General features: G+C 43.7%; 1 protein-coding gene across 1 annotated transcript in view; it reads right to left on the bottom strand.

Moving 5' to 3' along the window:
- The window catches only part of PGM5 (phosphoglucomutase 5), a 118,079-nt gene that overhangs the window by 87,990 nt on the left and 15,921 nt on the right, over positions 1–14,168 (bottom strand). The window contains exons 2-5 of the mRNA XM_083186061.1: positions 11,998–12,160; positions 7,825–7,971; positions 4,711–4,836; positions 1,752–1,942 (exon numbers count right to left, since the gene is read on the bottom strand). Of these exons, the coding sequence (XP_083042187.1) occupies positions 1,752–1,942; positions 4,711–4,836; positions 7,825–7,971; positions 11,998–12,160 (627 nt within the window). The remainder of the gene's footprint in view (positions 1–1,751; positions 1,943–4,710; positions 4,837–7,824; positions 7,972–11,997; positions 12,161–14,168) is intronic.

Here is a 14,168-nt window from a genome sequence, read left to right as displayed (position 1 = left end):
AATATTATTATTATCATCATTTATTTATATAGCGCCACAATGGATCCACAGCACCCAGTTATAGAGTTTATAAACAAGTAAACCAAAACAAGAACATTGACTTACATTTCCTGTATTTTCGGGGGGAATCAACCCTGCATAAAACCAAGGGATTAGATACCATGGAAGAAAGTATGGAGATGGTTTAGGTAAAAGAAGGAAGTGCACATGAGGGAAGAGGGCCCTGCTCATGAGAGCTTACATCAGTGGTCGCCCACAAATTTTCTCCACCACCAACTGCTTCAAGCAACTGCCTCAGCGGCGTGGCATGCAATGTATTTTAAGAGCTGCGTCAATGCTGTTCTCATTGTTGTTTTGCAGAGCAGCCCTATCCCAAACCCTTTTTATGAATAAAAAGTGATGGAACCGTTTTACTGTATGTACAGTATATATCAGTACCAAATTACTGACTTCCCCCAGGCACCAGAAATCCTAGTTTCGGCCCTGTCATAACATCATCTAGCCCAGTTGAGACTGACTTCTATTTGCAAAGGCAGTAACAATCATTTAATGGTCTTGACCATCAAATGATTTCTCCTGCAGCGGTGGCATGCGAGGGGATGTGTCTCTGTTACACATCCAAATGGTGGCAGGGAGGGGAAGGGATTTGGTGGGGCGGTGACACAGGTGCTGCGAAGCTGCTTACTGAGCTGCTTAGGATCACCTGAATTGAATTAAATTGGTGATTTGAATTGGTGATTCAATGTGTTATAATATGAATAGGATGAATACACAATGTGGCATATAATGTGAATTAGCAACAATCACTGAAACTGAATGTGAATTGGGACATTCAAGTTTGTATGTACAGGTTTAGAGTCCCTTATCTGAAATGCTCAGGACTACGAGCATTTTGATAAGGAATTATTCCGTATTTTTTACATATTCACCTGGTCCCCGGGCGGTCCTCTAATGGTCCCCCGACATCCACAGTGTTCCATGGTGTCCACAACGACCATTGGATTCTTCTTGAGTGGCATCCCCAGTCCCAAGGATGCATGCAATGCATCCTTGAGACCGGGGATGCCACTGAAGAGGAGTCTAATAGCCGATGTGGACACCAGGGGGCGAGGTGAGTATAAATAAAAGAGGAGGGGGTGGGTGGTTGGGGGGTGAACACCCCCCCCCCCCCCCACACAAAAAAAAATATTTAGAAAACCTACAGCTTTTGGAATATTTTGGTCTTGGGATACCCTACCTGTAAGGTGACCTGAGGGCATGCAGTGAGGCATTAAATGTGTAATGTGAAAAATATTCTAAATAATTTTTGTACCAGAGAAAATGTACAGAAATAAGCATTTGTTTTCCTTTTCTGTAATTTAGTATTACATTTGTTATATAAATTTAAACAAACAAAAAATGTTGTGTAAAAAGAGATCATATTTCCTATATAAGGTAAACATTACCGGTCATTATGATGAATAACAATCTGTGCTTGGCAATTTTCACACCAATTTTGGCAAAATCACCTTGGCACTCCAAGGGTTAAACCTGCTAAGATTGATCACACATTATATCCTATCCCTGCATGTAACAGTAATAGGCTATATCTAATTATTTTCTTTTGTTTTTGTGTGGTCATGTATAGTATCCCCCTCTGAAACTACTGTACAACCCAAAATAGTCCAGCACTGTCAGTAGCAAATAGTTCTCCATGGAAGAGAACATGTTGGCAGAGAAAGCTGAAGGCTTCGGATACATGACATACTTACTCCATCAGCATCAAATGCGGCTCCAAATCCATGCTCTCCTGCTTTCATGGCTTCCAGGAGACCACTGGCGTATGTTAGGTTGGGGTCGGGATACTGCCCGCCAAAATCTTCCAGGGGTACACAATTCACGGCAGAATTGGCTGGGGCTCCTAACTCATCGCAGAGAATTCGACGGACATAAGGACCCATCACTGAAAAACAGATGATGCAGCATACTTATGTAAGCAGTTCAGAGCCAGAGGCTTTCAACAGAATCCTATTTTCTATAAGGTGTTGACTAAGGGTCAAATGTATCTTTTATGCTCTTTCATGTATAATGTTTGCATGGTGTTTGTTGAAATACACTTATACCCATTTCACACCGTACCTCAGACCCAAATAATTGCCGTTTTTCTGGAGTTGCTTATATAACCCGGGTCGACCAACCCAGCAATTTAACCCAGGTTATAAGAAGGTTTAAACCCGGGTCGCCTTCTGTATAATGGGTGAGTCAGGTTAAATGTGAAAGCGCCAGAGCCAGGTCAGACCCGGGATCAAAATCCTGAGTCCGACCTGGCTTTACAATCTGAAAGGAGCATAAGAGGCCAATTGATCACCATCAGCATCCTCAGATCTCAGATGTGGATGTGCTATCCGCAATCTCATAATTTATTATATTGCACAAATGCATCAATTATTGCATGCAAGCAAGCTCTGTCCCTGCGATGCCATTCCGCGATGCCAGGGATTGGTGATCGGAGCTCCTGAAGATCAGCCTTTCTGCAGGGGTCCCTGCTGCTGCCACCTCCGATGCTGCATCACATTACTGCAACGGTGGTCACAGGAGTAGCATGGAGCATCAAACACATGCAGCCCTCACCACAGCACTGATCACCGGTCCCTTTGTAGGTGAGCATGGAGCAGCAGGGAGCCCCGATATATGCTTAATATATGCTGCTACATCATTAAGAATATGATCCAGTGACATTTTGCAAATTAAAAAACAAAATCTGACCAAAAAATAAATACTATATAAATTTCTTAGGTACTTATGTAGTATCTGGGCTGCCGATTTTTTGATTGTATGCCTTAAGTTAAGGCATACAATCAGATGCGATGCGATGCGATATCGCATCGCATCGCATCCGATATCGGATGCGATATCGGATGCGATGACCCGATTTTTCCATAGGAATCAATGTTAAAATGATTCCTATGGAAAAATGGGTCCTTTTCATACCCCTACTATCCAAGTGGGCATGGAGTTGGATATAAACCTGTGGCGAGCGTAGCGAGCCACCGAGCCCGAAGCGTGGCGAGCGAAGCGAGCCCCGCGAGGGGACGGTATTCGTCCCCTCGCGGGGCTCGCTTCGCTCGCCACGCTTCGGGCTCGGTGGCTCGCTACGCTCGCCACAGGTTTATATCCAACTCCATGCCCACTTGGATAGTAGGGGTATGAAAAGGACCCATTTTTCCCATTGAATTCCATGTTAAAATGGACTCCATTTTAACATTGATTCCTATGGAAAAATCGGGTCATCGCATCGCATCGCATCGCATCGAATCGCATGGTCGCATGCGATGCGATGCGATCTCCCGATCCGACCCGATTTAGAAATCGGCAGCCCAGATACTACATAAGTACCATTTCTTAATAGCTACTTGAATTGTTTATCTTTGTTGTATATGGAAATGTATTTCTATATTTTACTTAGAAACCGTTAGCAAGTTTTGCAGCTGGCCAGAAAAGAATTAAGATGCCCATCGCAACTGAATAAACATTAGTGGACTCCTCTAGCATCCTCAAAAACGGTCTGCTGCTAGAGGGGTAAGTAGTGGGGTTGGAGGCGGTCTTTATTTTAAGGGGGCGGGGAAGTCAAAATTTTCGGCGGGGTAGTGCCCAAATAATAGTTACGCCACTGAACCCACCATGGAACACTGCAGATTCCCATGGTAGGACATGGGACAGTCCCAAAAGAATGGGACTTTTTCAGTGAAAAACAGGACAGTTGGAAGGTAAAGATCAGCTCTATTTCCTGCTCCTCACTAGGCTCCCACAAGCTTAGCCCACAGGATTTGGGCAGTCAGTGACTGAAAATGACCCTCAGTAATGAAAATGACCCTCAAAAAATGGCTGCCCCCTTACAGCAGACACTTTTTGAGGATGCTAGAGGAGGTCGATGCCTCCTCTAGCATCCTCAAAAAGTGTCTGCTGGAGGGGGGCAGCCATTTTTTGAGGGTCATTTCATTAACAAGCCTACCGGGTGGAGAGCCGGGACCGCAGATAAGAGACAAGTAGATCTGCGGGTCCCGGCAAAGAGTGGCAAATAGAGGGGCATGGTTGGTCCCGGACCCCAGCAGCAGTGTAGCGCATGATAGCCCTGCTGACAACCGACGCCCACACTTAATCAGCGCCTCCCCACGACCAAGGGGTCTGCGGAGCTATTGTAATGCCACTGGGTGGGGGGCCATTTGGAAGCCCCCCTTGCTATCCACTGCTCTGCTGAGAAGATCTGCAATTAATTCAGTAAGACAGAGGGGCATATCTTGGCTCTATCGGGAAAATAGGGGCATGGCCCAGAGTGAGTACCACATGCGCCTTCGATGCACGCAAGTGTCCCTGCTCCGCTGCCTACAATATTGGGACATATGGCTGAGCTGCTGTGGAGACTGAACTCCTCTACCTTCCAATCTTATGCTAATGCCGCTACAATGTATTTTCAATAGTGCACATCAGTGCGTCTGAAATAGCCAGGTATGAGTGCCTGCAGCTGCTGCAATCATGCTTTGTGCATTTCTCGCACCGTTGAATCTTTAACCAGTTCTATGCTATATGGAGATACTCTGTCTGATTATAGCCTCCAATGTGAGAAATTCAGTGTCTACAGTATTCACACAACTACTATTTACATTACATTCACGTCTGATTAGTAGCATTGTGTCTGAATCTGTACTGCATCGTCTATACGAGTTGACTTACCTCCATTCATGGCATCAATCCTTATTTTCAGTTGCTCGGGTCCAGTAAGTAAGCATTTAATAGCATTAAAGTCAAAAATCGTCCTGAGCAAATTGAGGTAAACATCCACCGAGTCCACTACTTCAACTACAAAACAATGTAAGACAACAACAGGAAACAATATTCATTTTAGCATGTAAAGACAAGAGTACATTATTACACACTCATTACAAATACACATTGTATTAGAGAGCTGTCTTCATCCTGGGAGAGCAGCGGTGCATCTACAGAGGCGCTTAGAATCTCTACATGATGAAAACGATACAGCAGCAGTGGGCGTCCCTGTGCTCAGCTTAGCTTTTGCCCATATTAGAAAATTATCCCAATTGCGGATGGCAAAAGATAGTAATCACAAGAACAACCACATTTGATTTAGGCCCAGTGGGTTTTGTTCAAAGAGAAATTGTGTCAGTACTCACCTTAGGCTACAGGTTGATGCAAGATACCTAGTAGCTCTCACACTCTATAAAGACACTGTGGAATTATTTTCCAAATCTGCCAATTATTATCTTTTTGTGCTGATAATTGTATGGCCATAGCCAAGCTGCAATCATCAGTTGAGCATGAACAATCTTCCTGTGTGCCCAACAGATGTGACAATATCTGCTTTGAACCGACAGTGCATATACTCAGGGTTAAATTTGAAGATGGGAATTCTCTTCAATAGAACTCCCATCTTAGTACACCCCAGAGAGGCCAATTATCTGATAGTGTAAAGCTGGCCATACATCTACAGATCGATTGTCAGATTGGGCTGGCTGGAACAAAAACCTGGTAATATCAGTTTTCCAGCATTTCAAAGCAAATGGTCAACTGTCATTTGCTCTCATCCATTACCAGGATTTTGTTCCAACCAGCCAGATCTGACAATCGATCTGTAGATGTATGGCCAGCTTTATGCAATCTCAGGCAATTGGTCTGTCAGAGGGTGAGTTCAGTCGGTACTTGTGTAGTTTCACGGCGCCAGTATGGCGCCATGCGTCTGAGTCCCCTTGCAGGGCTCGCTTCGCTCGCCCACGCTGCGGGCTCGGTGGCTCGCTACGCTCGCCACACTATTTAAAATCAACTCCATGCCAACATGGATAGTGAAGGTATGAACTATCCATGTTGGCATGGAGTTAAGTTACTTTTTTTAACATAGTTTGTGGCGAGTGTAGAACCCGGAAGTAGCACGGCGCCATGAAACTACATAAGTACCGTTCAGTCTCACAGTGTATGGCCAGCATACATGTGCTGATACTGCTTTTAAAGACTTTTCCCTGTTTCTGGAACTAATTCTAGGAATGAAGAATGAAAGAAAAAGAAAATGTTCCAGGACTATGTGATCCAGTTTTCTAGCCCCCAAAATACCTGGGAATATAATCATCATTATTCAAAACACATTGGGCGAAATTTACTAAGATGTGAATTCGGTACTTATGTAATATCTGGGCTCCCGTTTTTCTTATGAGACCGCATCCCCCCGCGGGGTTCGCTGCGCTCGCCACGCTTCGGGCACACTATATAAAATCAACTCCATGCGTAGTTGGATAGTAGGGGTATGAAAAAATGGGGTGCATTTAACATGGGAGCCCAGATAATACATAAGTACCGTGAATTCTACTTCACATGTGATGTTGCTATGGGCAACCAATCAGATCCTAGCAGAAGAAGAGCAAACTTGTCGGCGCTGGATTTGTTGTCACAGTATAATTGATAGTTGTCTCAGTCAGGATTCAATGTATATGTGGAATGAAATACAATAAATCAGAGGAGGTACTACACTATAAAAATAGTACAAATGTCTCCCAGGAGTGATTGAGGACTTTGATGTGAGCTGTCTTCCTGTCTATGCGGTCATTGGCCAATGTGACCGTTTTTTCAGGTGATTGTTTTACTCATTGTTTTTATATACATTTTTATCTTATGGTTTATTAAACATTTTTTAGACTACGAATGAGACCAGTGTTTTTCCTTCCTCCCTCAATGTATACCACTGTTTGTGGGAACTGAGATGAGGTGCTGAAAGGATCAGAGGTCTCTCCTAACAAAGATACCATTATATGCTTCCAACAACACTTTGCCTTAGTGAGTACGGTACGCACCCAAGCAAGTGTCATCTTTGATCTGGTACTAAGAGCTTTATTACACTAAGTGGTGACCCCTAAAAAGAAACCGTTACGTGCTTGACCTTACCTCCTATGAGAGTGAGTATGGTACGCACCCCTCATTAAATATACTGTTTACTGTTGGGTCCCATTCAGCACGTGGTGATTCGTATGATTGACCATTGAAAGATACCTTTATAGGTGCATTATTCTTTACCTTTCTGTGAGTTGGGTACGGACCCCTATTCTAAAAGTCACTGGGAGACATTTGTACTATTTTTATAGTGTAGTACCTCCTCTGATTTATTGTATTTCATTCCACATATACATTGAATCCTAACTGAGACAACTATCAATTATACTGTGACAACAAATCCAGCGCCGACAAGTTTGCTCTTCTTCTGCTAAGTCTGACCAGTAGGGACGTCGATTGTGGTCCCTCTTTCAACTTGTGGCTGCAAGGATTGGCTGCGCCTTGGGACTATTTCACTCTTTGTCCTTTTTTTAACCAATCAGCTCCTGTCTACTATCTTCTAGAGGATGCTAAATAAATAAGAAGTAGATTCTGATTGGTTGCCCATAGCAACATCACATGTGACGTAGAATACACATCTTAGTAAATTTTCCCCATTGTGGTGTAGGTGGGGTGGGCAGTCAGATGGTACTCATCTTCTCAGCACAGGTCACAATATCCGGTCCTCCATTTAGCCTATCATGTTCAACGAGTTCAACAGAAATTGGGTTGGACAAGCAGGGGGTGCAAAGATCAGATACCTGGAACTGAAAATTGCCTTGGAAAAAAATGTGTTTAAAACTGTCAGCATTATGTTGTGTTACAGCAATAGAGAGAGTGTGCCAGTTTAATTGTGTCATGTGGAACCAGGACAGTTTGGGTGATGCGCCTTGGGATTATACAGTTATTGTAAATTTCTCTTTTATGATAATTGTACAGACTCAAACTGTACAATACCAGCAAACTCTTCAGTACCTCTAAATGGCTTGAACTTATTCTCCAAGTCAAAGTCCTGCCTTCCAACTCTTGAGAGGTCAATACGCAGGTCCGGACAAATGGCATATTCCTCAATAGTTTTACTGATCTGAAAAATTTTATCTGTGACAGCATCCAGAGCAGGACCTGAATAATAAAATGGAAAACAAAACAATAAATCAGATATTGTGACAAGGATCACAAACACGGGGACTCAGATGAAGGGTTTTGGTATTTATTTTGTACAGCAAGTAACAGCATAGCAGGTTCAATCGACATTCTGTCAGTATTAAAGGCAGTAGCATACAGGCAGGCTCAGCATAGCAGACCCTTGAAAGGCTCCAATGGTCCCTATGATAAAACATAGGCTATCACTTGGGTAGCTATTTCAACATCAAGAGCAAGGTGACTCTGCCCTGGAAACCCTTATATCAGGAAATCCAAGGCGCTGCTGACTATATACCTGCAATACTGCTACTGCTACCAAAACCTGGTCTGGATCCTCCACATTACTTTCATATATCTGCAGCATAGGTTATGCGCCCCAAAAGCAAGACAGAGCAAAGAACAGATGTACATTATAATCTAACAGCTACTGTAATTACACAGTTTGACAAGATTGTATGGCAGATGGTAACAGAAAGCAACATATAAACATATAACATCTCTATCCAGGCTTACAATGTAGTGTTTGCAACGATATTCTGATGATTTATTGAACTGAAGATACATGATGGTAACCTTTATATATTTGTGAACATTGGATATTTAAAGAGCAGTAATTTCACTATAATATAGGATGAGTATTCCTTATCCAAATATACGTTATCCAAATGATTCAGAAAACCATACATTCCAGAAAGTGGGAGAGGGGTTCATACAAAGACGTTCCATTAAAGCAATTTCTTACTCTTTTCTATACCATACGGGGGTGAATTACTAAAAGCTCCTATCATTTCTCTATTGCATTCTAGAAATCGACAAACAAAATCTTATTGGTTGCTATGCTATGCTATTACCTCTTTTCATATTTAAAAGCTTTAGCCGCGATAAGGGGACACGCGCGCGTCGCCTTACAATGGGACTTCCCCCGGGTCCCCGCCGCCTCGCCGAGTGTCGCCCCGGGTCCCCGCCGCCTTGCCGCCCCCCCCCCCTCTAACCCTGTCCATCTCCCTGAAGCGGAGATGGACAGAGTTCTCATCCCCCCGCCGACGGTAAACTGAGACGCGCGTGCGTGTGAGACGCAAGCGCGTCTCATTCAGATGGGACGCCTCTCCGCCAGATTCTGGCGCAGCACCAGCAAAGAAGAGACCCGCTCCATCTGTACATTTACCCTAAGGTTTTAGTTCTGCCTAGAGAATGTGCATGGGTGCATGGGGTAACCAGGAGAATGGCATACCTCCCAACATGACCCATTCCAAGATGCTCTGTTCCTGGACTTCCATGCCAGTAGTAGTTGCAGAGTTGCAAGGCTGCAGCACAGTCCAAAATTCAGATAGGGGAGCCCCACCAACTGCCAGCAAAACACCACAGTCCGGGACTCACTGTCAGGTGTGGCTCCCCTATTTTCATTTTGGACAGTGGTACAGGCCCACTGCTGCAATTGCAACAGGCATGGAAGTGCAGGAGCAGAACATTTTGTCCTTCCTGGAATGGGTCATGTTGGGAGGAATGGAAAGATGTTGACAACATGATCAACTCAGGATGTTCCATGCACAATAATGCCAACTGCAATATGGCAACATCTCCCTCCATGGGAGACTAAAGCAAAGCCTGTGCAGTTTGCAGTTGCAGTGGAGGTTTGGAACTCCAGATGTTCACGGTTCCACAGGTAGGTACAACTAGAAATCATCAATGAATGTGAGTAAAGATTTAAAACTCTCATCCGCCCATTGCTCTGGACACCGAGTAGGCCAGAGTCTCCTTGTGAATTAGCTGAGTGATAGAGCATAGTAGATTGTGTTCTACCACAGCCTACTGAACCTTCACACTTTAGTGCTTAGAGATTTATTTCAACCTATATGTTTAACTACTAGAAGAAACAGCAAACACTGTTGCTCAATCCTCCATACAGTACATGCCTGGGTTTCCTGCAGTGGTATACCTGGTATATTTGTGCAATGCGGGTAGCACTCACCGGACAGATCAAATACACAGACACAAAAGTCTGCTACACGATCAATGCTTCGGTTATATTAAGCTTTGTCATAAACTGAAACGTTGATCATGAAGGATTGCACATATATCCAAGGGTGTTGTAGTGTGTGTATATATATATATGGTACTTGTTTCCTAGAACGGCCACAATCGCGGGCATCATGTACCTTAAAGTTAAGGTACACGATGCCCGCGATGGACCCGATTTCCTTTGTCCTCCGACCTTTTCATTCCCCTACTATCCACGTCGGCGTGGAGTTGAGAATATAAAGTGTGGCGAGCGCAGCGAGCCACCGAGCCCGAAGCGTGGCGAGCGGACGCGTATACCTGTGAAGTTATACGCATCCCCTTGCGGGGCTCGCTGCGCTCGCCACGCTTTGGGCTCGGTGGCTCGCTGCGCTCGCCACACTTTATATTCTCAACTCCACGCCGACGTGGATAGTAGGGGTATGAAAATGTCGGAAGACGCGCACCGCCATCCCTCGCGGGCTCGCTGCGCTCACCAGGCTTCGGGTTGGCAGCAATCGTAGGGTGGCGTTGAGGGTGTAAAATTGGGGGGCTGGGGAATATTTTACATTGAATCCAATGTAAAATAGGGTCCCAGGGACCCTATTCACATTTGATTCAATGGAAAAATCGAGTCGATCGCGTCGGTCGCATCGCATGCGATTTGGTCGCATGCGATGCGACCGACGTGAATTTTCTGACACGACCACCCCGATGCAAACAAGGCATTACAAGTAGTGTTCCCTCTAAGCTTCTTTTGCAGGGTGCCACACCCTGCCCGTTTTTAAAACCTCAAAATGCACCCTGATCTATTTTTTTGTGGGCCACTGTGCACCCTTACGCTGCCCCCCCACCGTGCTGACATGCCACTGAGAACTTTCGGTGTGTGCCATCATGTGTAATGGGTATTACAGTGTATGCCATCATGTGTAATGGGCATTATGTATGTATTTTGTGTAAGAGGCTAGTGTGTGCCGTAATGTGCAATTGTAATTATATGACAGAATATGTTATGGGCACAGCAAAGTATGACAATGTTTAAAGGGTGTAATCCTAGTGCAGTGTGCAATTTTTGTGTATATTTTTATTGTTTCCAATGTAAATTTCTAATATAAAATGTGTCCTCCTGATTGAAAGGGGATAAGGTCATTGGGTCTACACCAAGTTGTTTGACAGTTATTAGCTCGACACCATTAGGTTGACATGGAGATACTGTAGGTCAACATGGTTCTAGGTCAACATGGGTCAACGTTGACATGGGTTTAGGGCGACAGGTCATTAGTTCGACACAAGCATTAGGTCGACAGTGTCTACGTCGACAGTGAAATGGTCGACATGGGGGTTTTCACTGTTTTTTGAGCCGACATGTACCGACAGGTGGTATTTCATGCCCTACCATCCAATAAGGCGTGATGGCAGAATAAAATAGTGCCAGAAGCATCGCGAGCGAAGCGAGTGATGCCAGGGGGGATGCGGTGCACTGCAAACTGTGTCCATGTCGACTGTGTCGACATTCGGGGTAAAAACTGTGGAAAACCCCATGTCAACCTTTTGACTATCTACCTAGACACGGCCGACTTAATGCTTTTGTCGACCTATTGACCTGTCGACCTAGAACTATGTCGACCTAATGGTGTCGACCTAATGACTGTCGACCAACTTGCTGTAGACCAAACGATCCCAACCCATTGAAAGTGCCCTGCCCGGTGGTCAGCACCCTGCCCTAAAAAAACCTAGAGTGAAAGAAATATTATTATACTTATAGTACACAATTCAAATTCTGACTTTCACCTGTAATTGAATAATTTTGTACACAAACAGTAGCCACCTTTGCTATAGGTAAATCATAAAAAATTGTGCAAAAAGTATCAAGAGCAATACAGGCATTTAAATCACTCCTTATCTAGAAACTAATTTTAATAAAGTGAGTAAGAGAATATTTATCAATAAAACTGGGAATTAGTACATATTGGGAATTTTTTTTTAATGCAATTAAAATAAGTATTTTACCTCCATTAGCAACATTGAACTTTATCCCAAAATCTCCCCCAGGACCTCCAGGATTGTGGCTAGCTGTTAAAACAATTCCTCCAATTGCTTTGATCTTTCTGATGATGCAGGAAACAGCAGGTGTGGACAACAATCCATTCTGGCCAACCACCAACCGGCCAATCTGGGTACAACCAGGAAACAAAGTAACATGAACACATTCTGTATTGTGTAGGGCTGAATTGTAGCAAAGTAATGGGGCATACACACAGGGGGATTTGAGCTTGGTTTCTAAGTGATCTGGTTTATAAATTAAGCACAAATCACTCAGTGTGTATGCCCTATAGCAATGGTTATGCGTGGTCCCGTGCGTCGCTATCGCCAGGCTAAATCATTAAAGCCTGCAGTATAAATCATCTCTAGTGTTCTTCTCACCAGAGAACAGTGGCTGTGCCAGATCGCTTAGCACACATCACTGGAGTATCGCATGTGTGCAAACGACGTGTGCTAAGTGACCAGTACATCGCTCAGCACGGAGACTCCATCGTCTCATGTGTATAGGACATAACAGCTAGAAACTAGAACAGATATGAACCCTTTGAGTGTCAACATGTCTGTGAGAGATGCGCAAAATATCCGCTAAAAATGCCAGCGTCGCTCACATTTGTTATATAAATTCAAATAAATGAATATGTGTAAAAACAGATCATATTTCCTATATAAGGTAAACATTACAGGTCATTATGATGAATATAAATGTTTGCTTGGGGTAATTTTCACACCAATTTTGACAAATTAATTTGGCACTCAAAGGGTTAAGCTATAAACTACAAATTTGGATTGTTAAATCATTTGCATTTACCTTTTAAAAATAAAACCTTCCAATAGATTTGGTTCATGGGGTCAACACAAAGGTCAACTTGAAAATGTTGACACATGCAAAGGTTGACATGAGTTTTTATTTTTAATAGGCTGTCATGCACCCCCAATTGGTGTATTGCATACCCTTGCATGGTTTGCTTCGCTCACCAGGCTTTGAGCAAGGTGCCTTGCTCTACTACACAGTGTGCCGCAGCAATTGGCACACGTCACTGTAGTAACATGTGGCAGCACGGATGGTGTAGTGGTTAGCATTACTGCCTCACAGCACTGAGGTCATGGGTTCGGTCCCCACCATGGCTCTAACTGTGTGGAGTTTTTATATTCACCCTGTGCTTGCGTGGGTTTACTCCTGGTACTCTGGTTTCCTCCCACAATCCAAAAATATACAGATAGGTTAATTGACTTCGAACAACATTAACCCTAGAAGGTCTGTGTGTGCGTGTACATGTGGTAGGGAATATAGACTGTAAGCTCAGGGACTGATGTGAATGTTCAACTATTCTCTGTAAATATGTATGCGCTATAAAAGAAACTAATAATAAATATTACACGTGGATGAAAAATTTAGAAAAACCTATGTTTTCAATTTTCTGTGTCAAAAATGATCAAATCAACTGATTGACCATGTTGACCAAGAGTGGTCGACCAACTGACTGTCAACTTAATAACTGTGTTGATGTAAAGTCTATTGACCCAACAGTTATCATTTTCAAAAGATTTCGATATTGCAAAAATTTGGTTACATTACTTGATTTAAGTAGACTTAGTAGAGTTTAAACCTTAAAGCCATGATACCAAAATACACAACTACATTAGTATTTTTTTTAAAAGTTACATTTGTATTGTTTAACAATGCCAAAGTTTGTCACATAATAAACAAAACCATACAAGGATTCAACATGTCTACAGTCATAAATTCAAACACACTTGATGTTGTGTCCTTTAGCTCTATTGCATTGTATTGCATATACAGTAGATCTGCCGGTGCCGGATGATGCTCTGACAGTCGTTTTTCTGACAGTCAGTAGATCAACATCAGAATCCCGACTGTTAAATGCCCGACAGTCGGAATCCCAACTGACAGGGGCTATTCTCCCTTGCGGGGGGCCATTAACACCATAGAGGGAGGAAAAAACCTGTGGCGAGAGCAGCGAGCCACCAAGCCCGCTGCCAGCCACCAAGCCCGCTGTGAGTGCAGAAAGTCTGCAAGGGGCATCTTAGCGCTCACCACCCTGTTGGAGAACCAGCCGTCAGGATTCCAATGTTGGTATACTGACCGCTGGAATCCCGACTGTCGGAGCGTTGTACCA

Source organism: Crinia signifera, chromosome 1, assembly GCF_055691185.1.
Source record: "Crinia signifera chromosome 1, ASM5569118v1, whole genome shotgun sequence".
Classification (NCBI taxonomy): domain Eukaryota; kingdom Metazoa; phylum Chordata; class Amphibia; order Anura; family Myobatrachidae; genus Crinia; species Crinia signifera.
The sequence above is the reverse complement of the archived record's forward strand: the minus strand, read 5'-3'. Positions and strand labels throughout refer to the sequence as shown.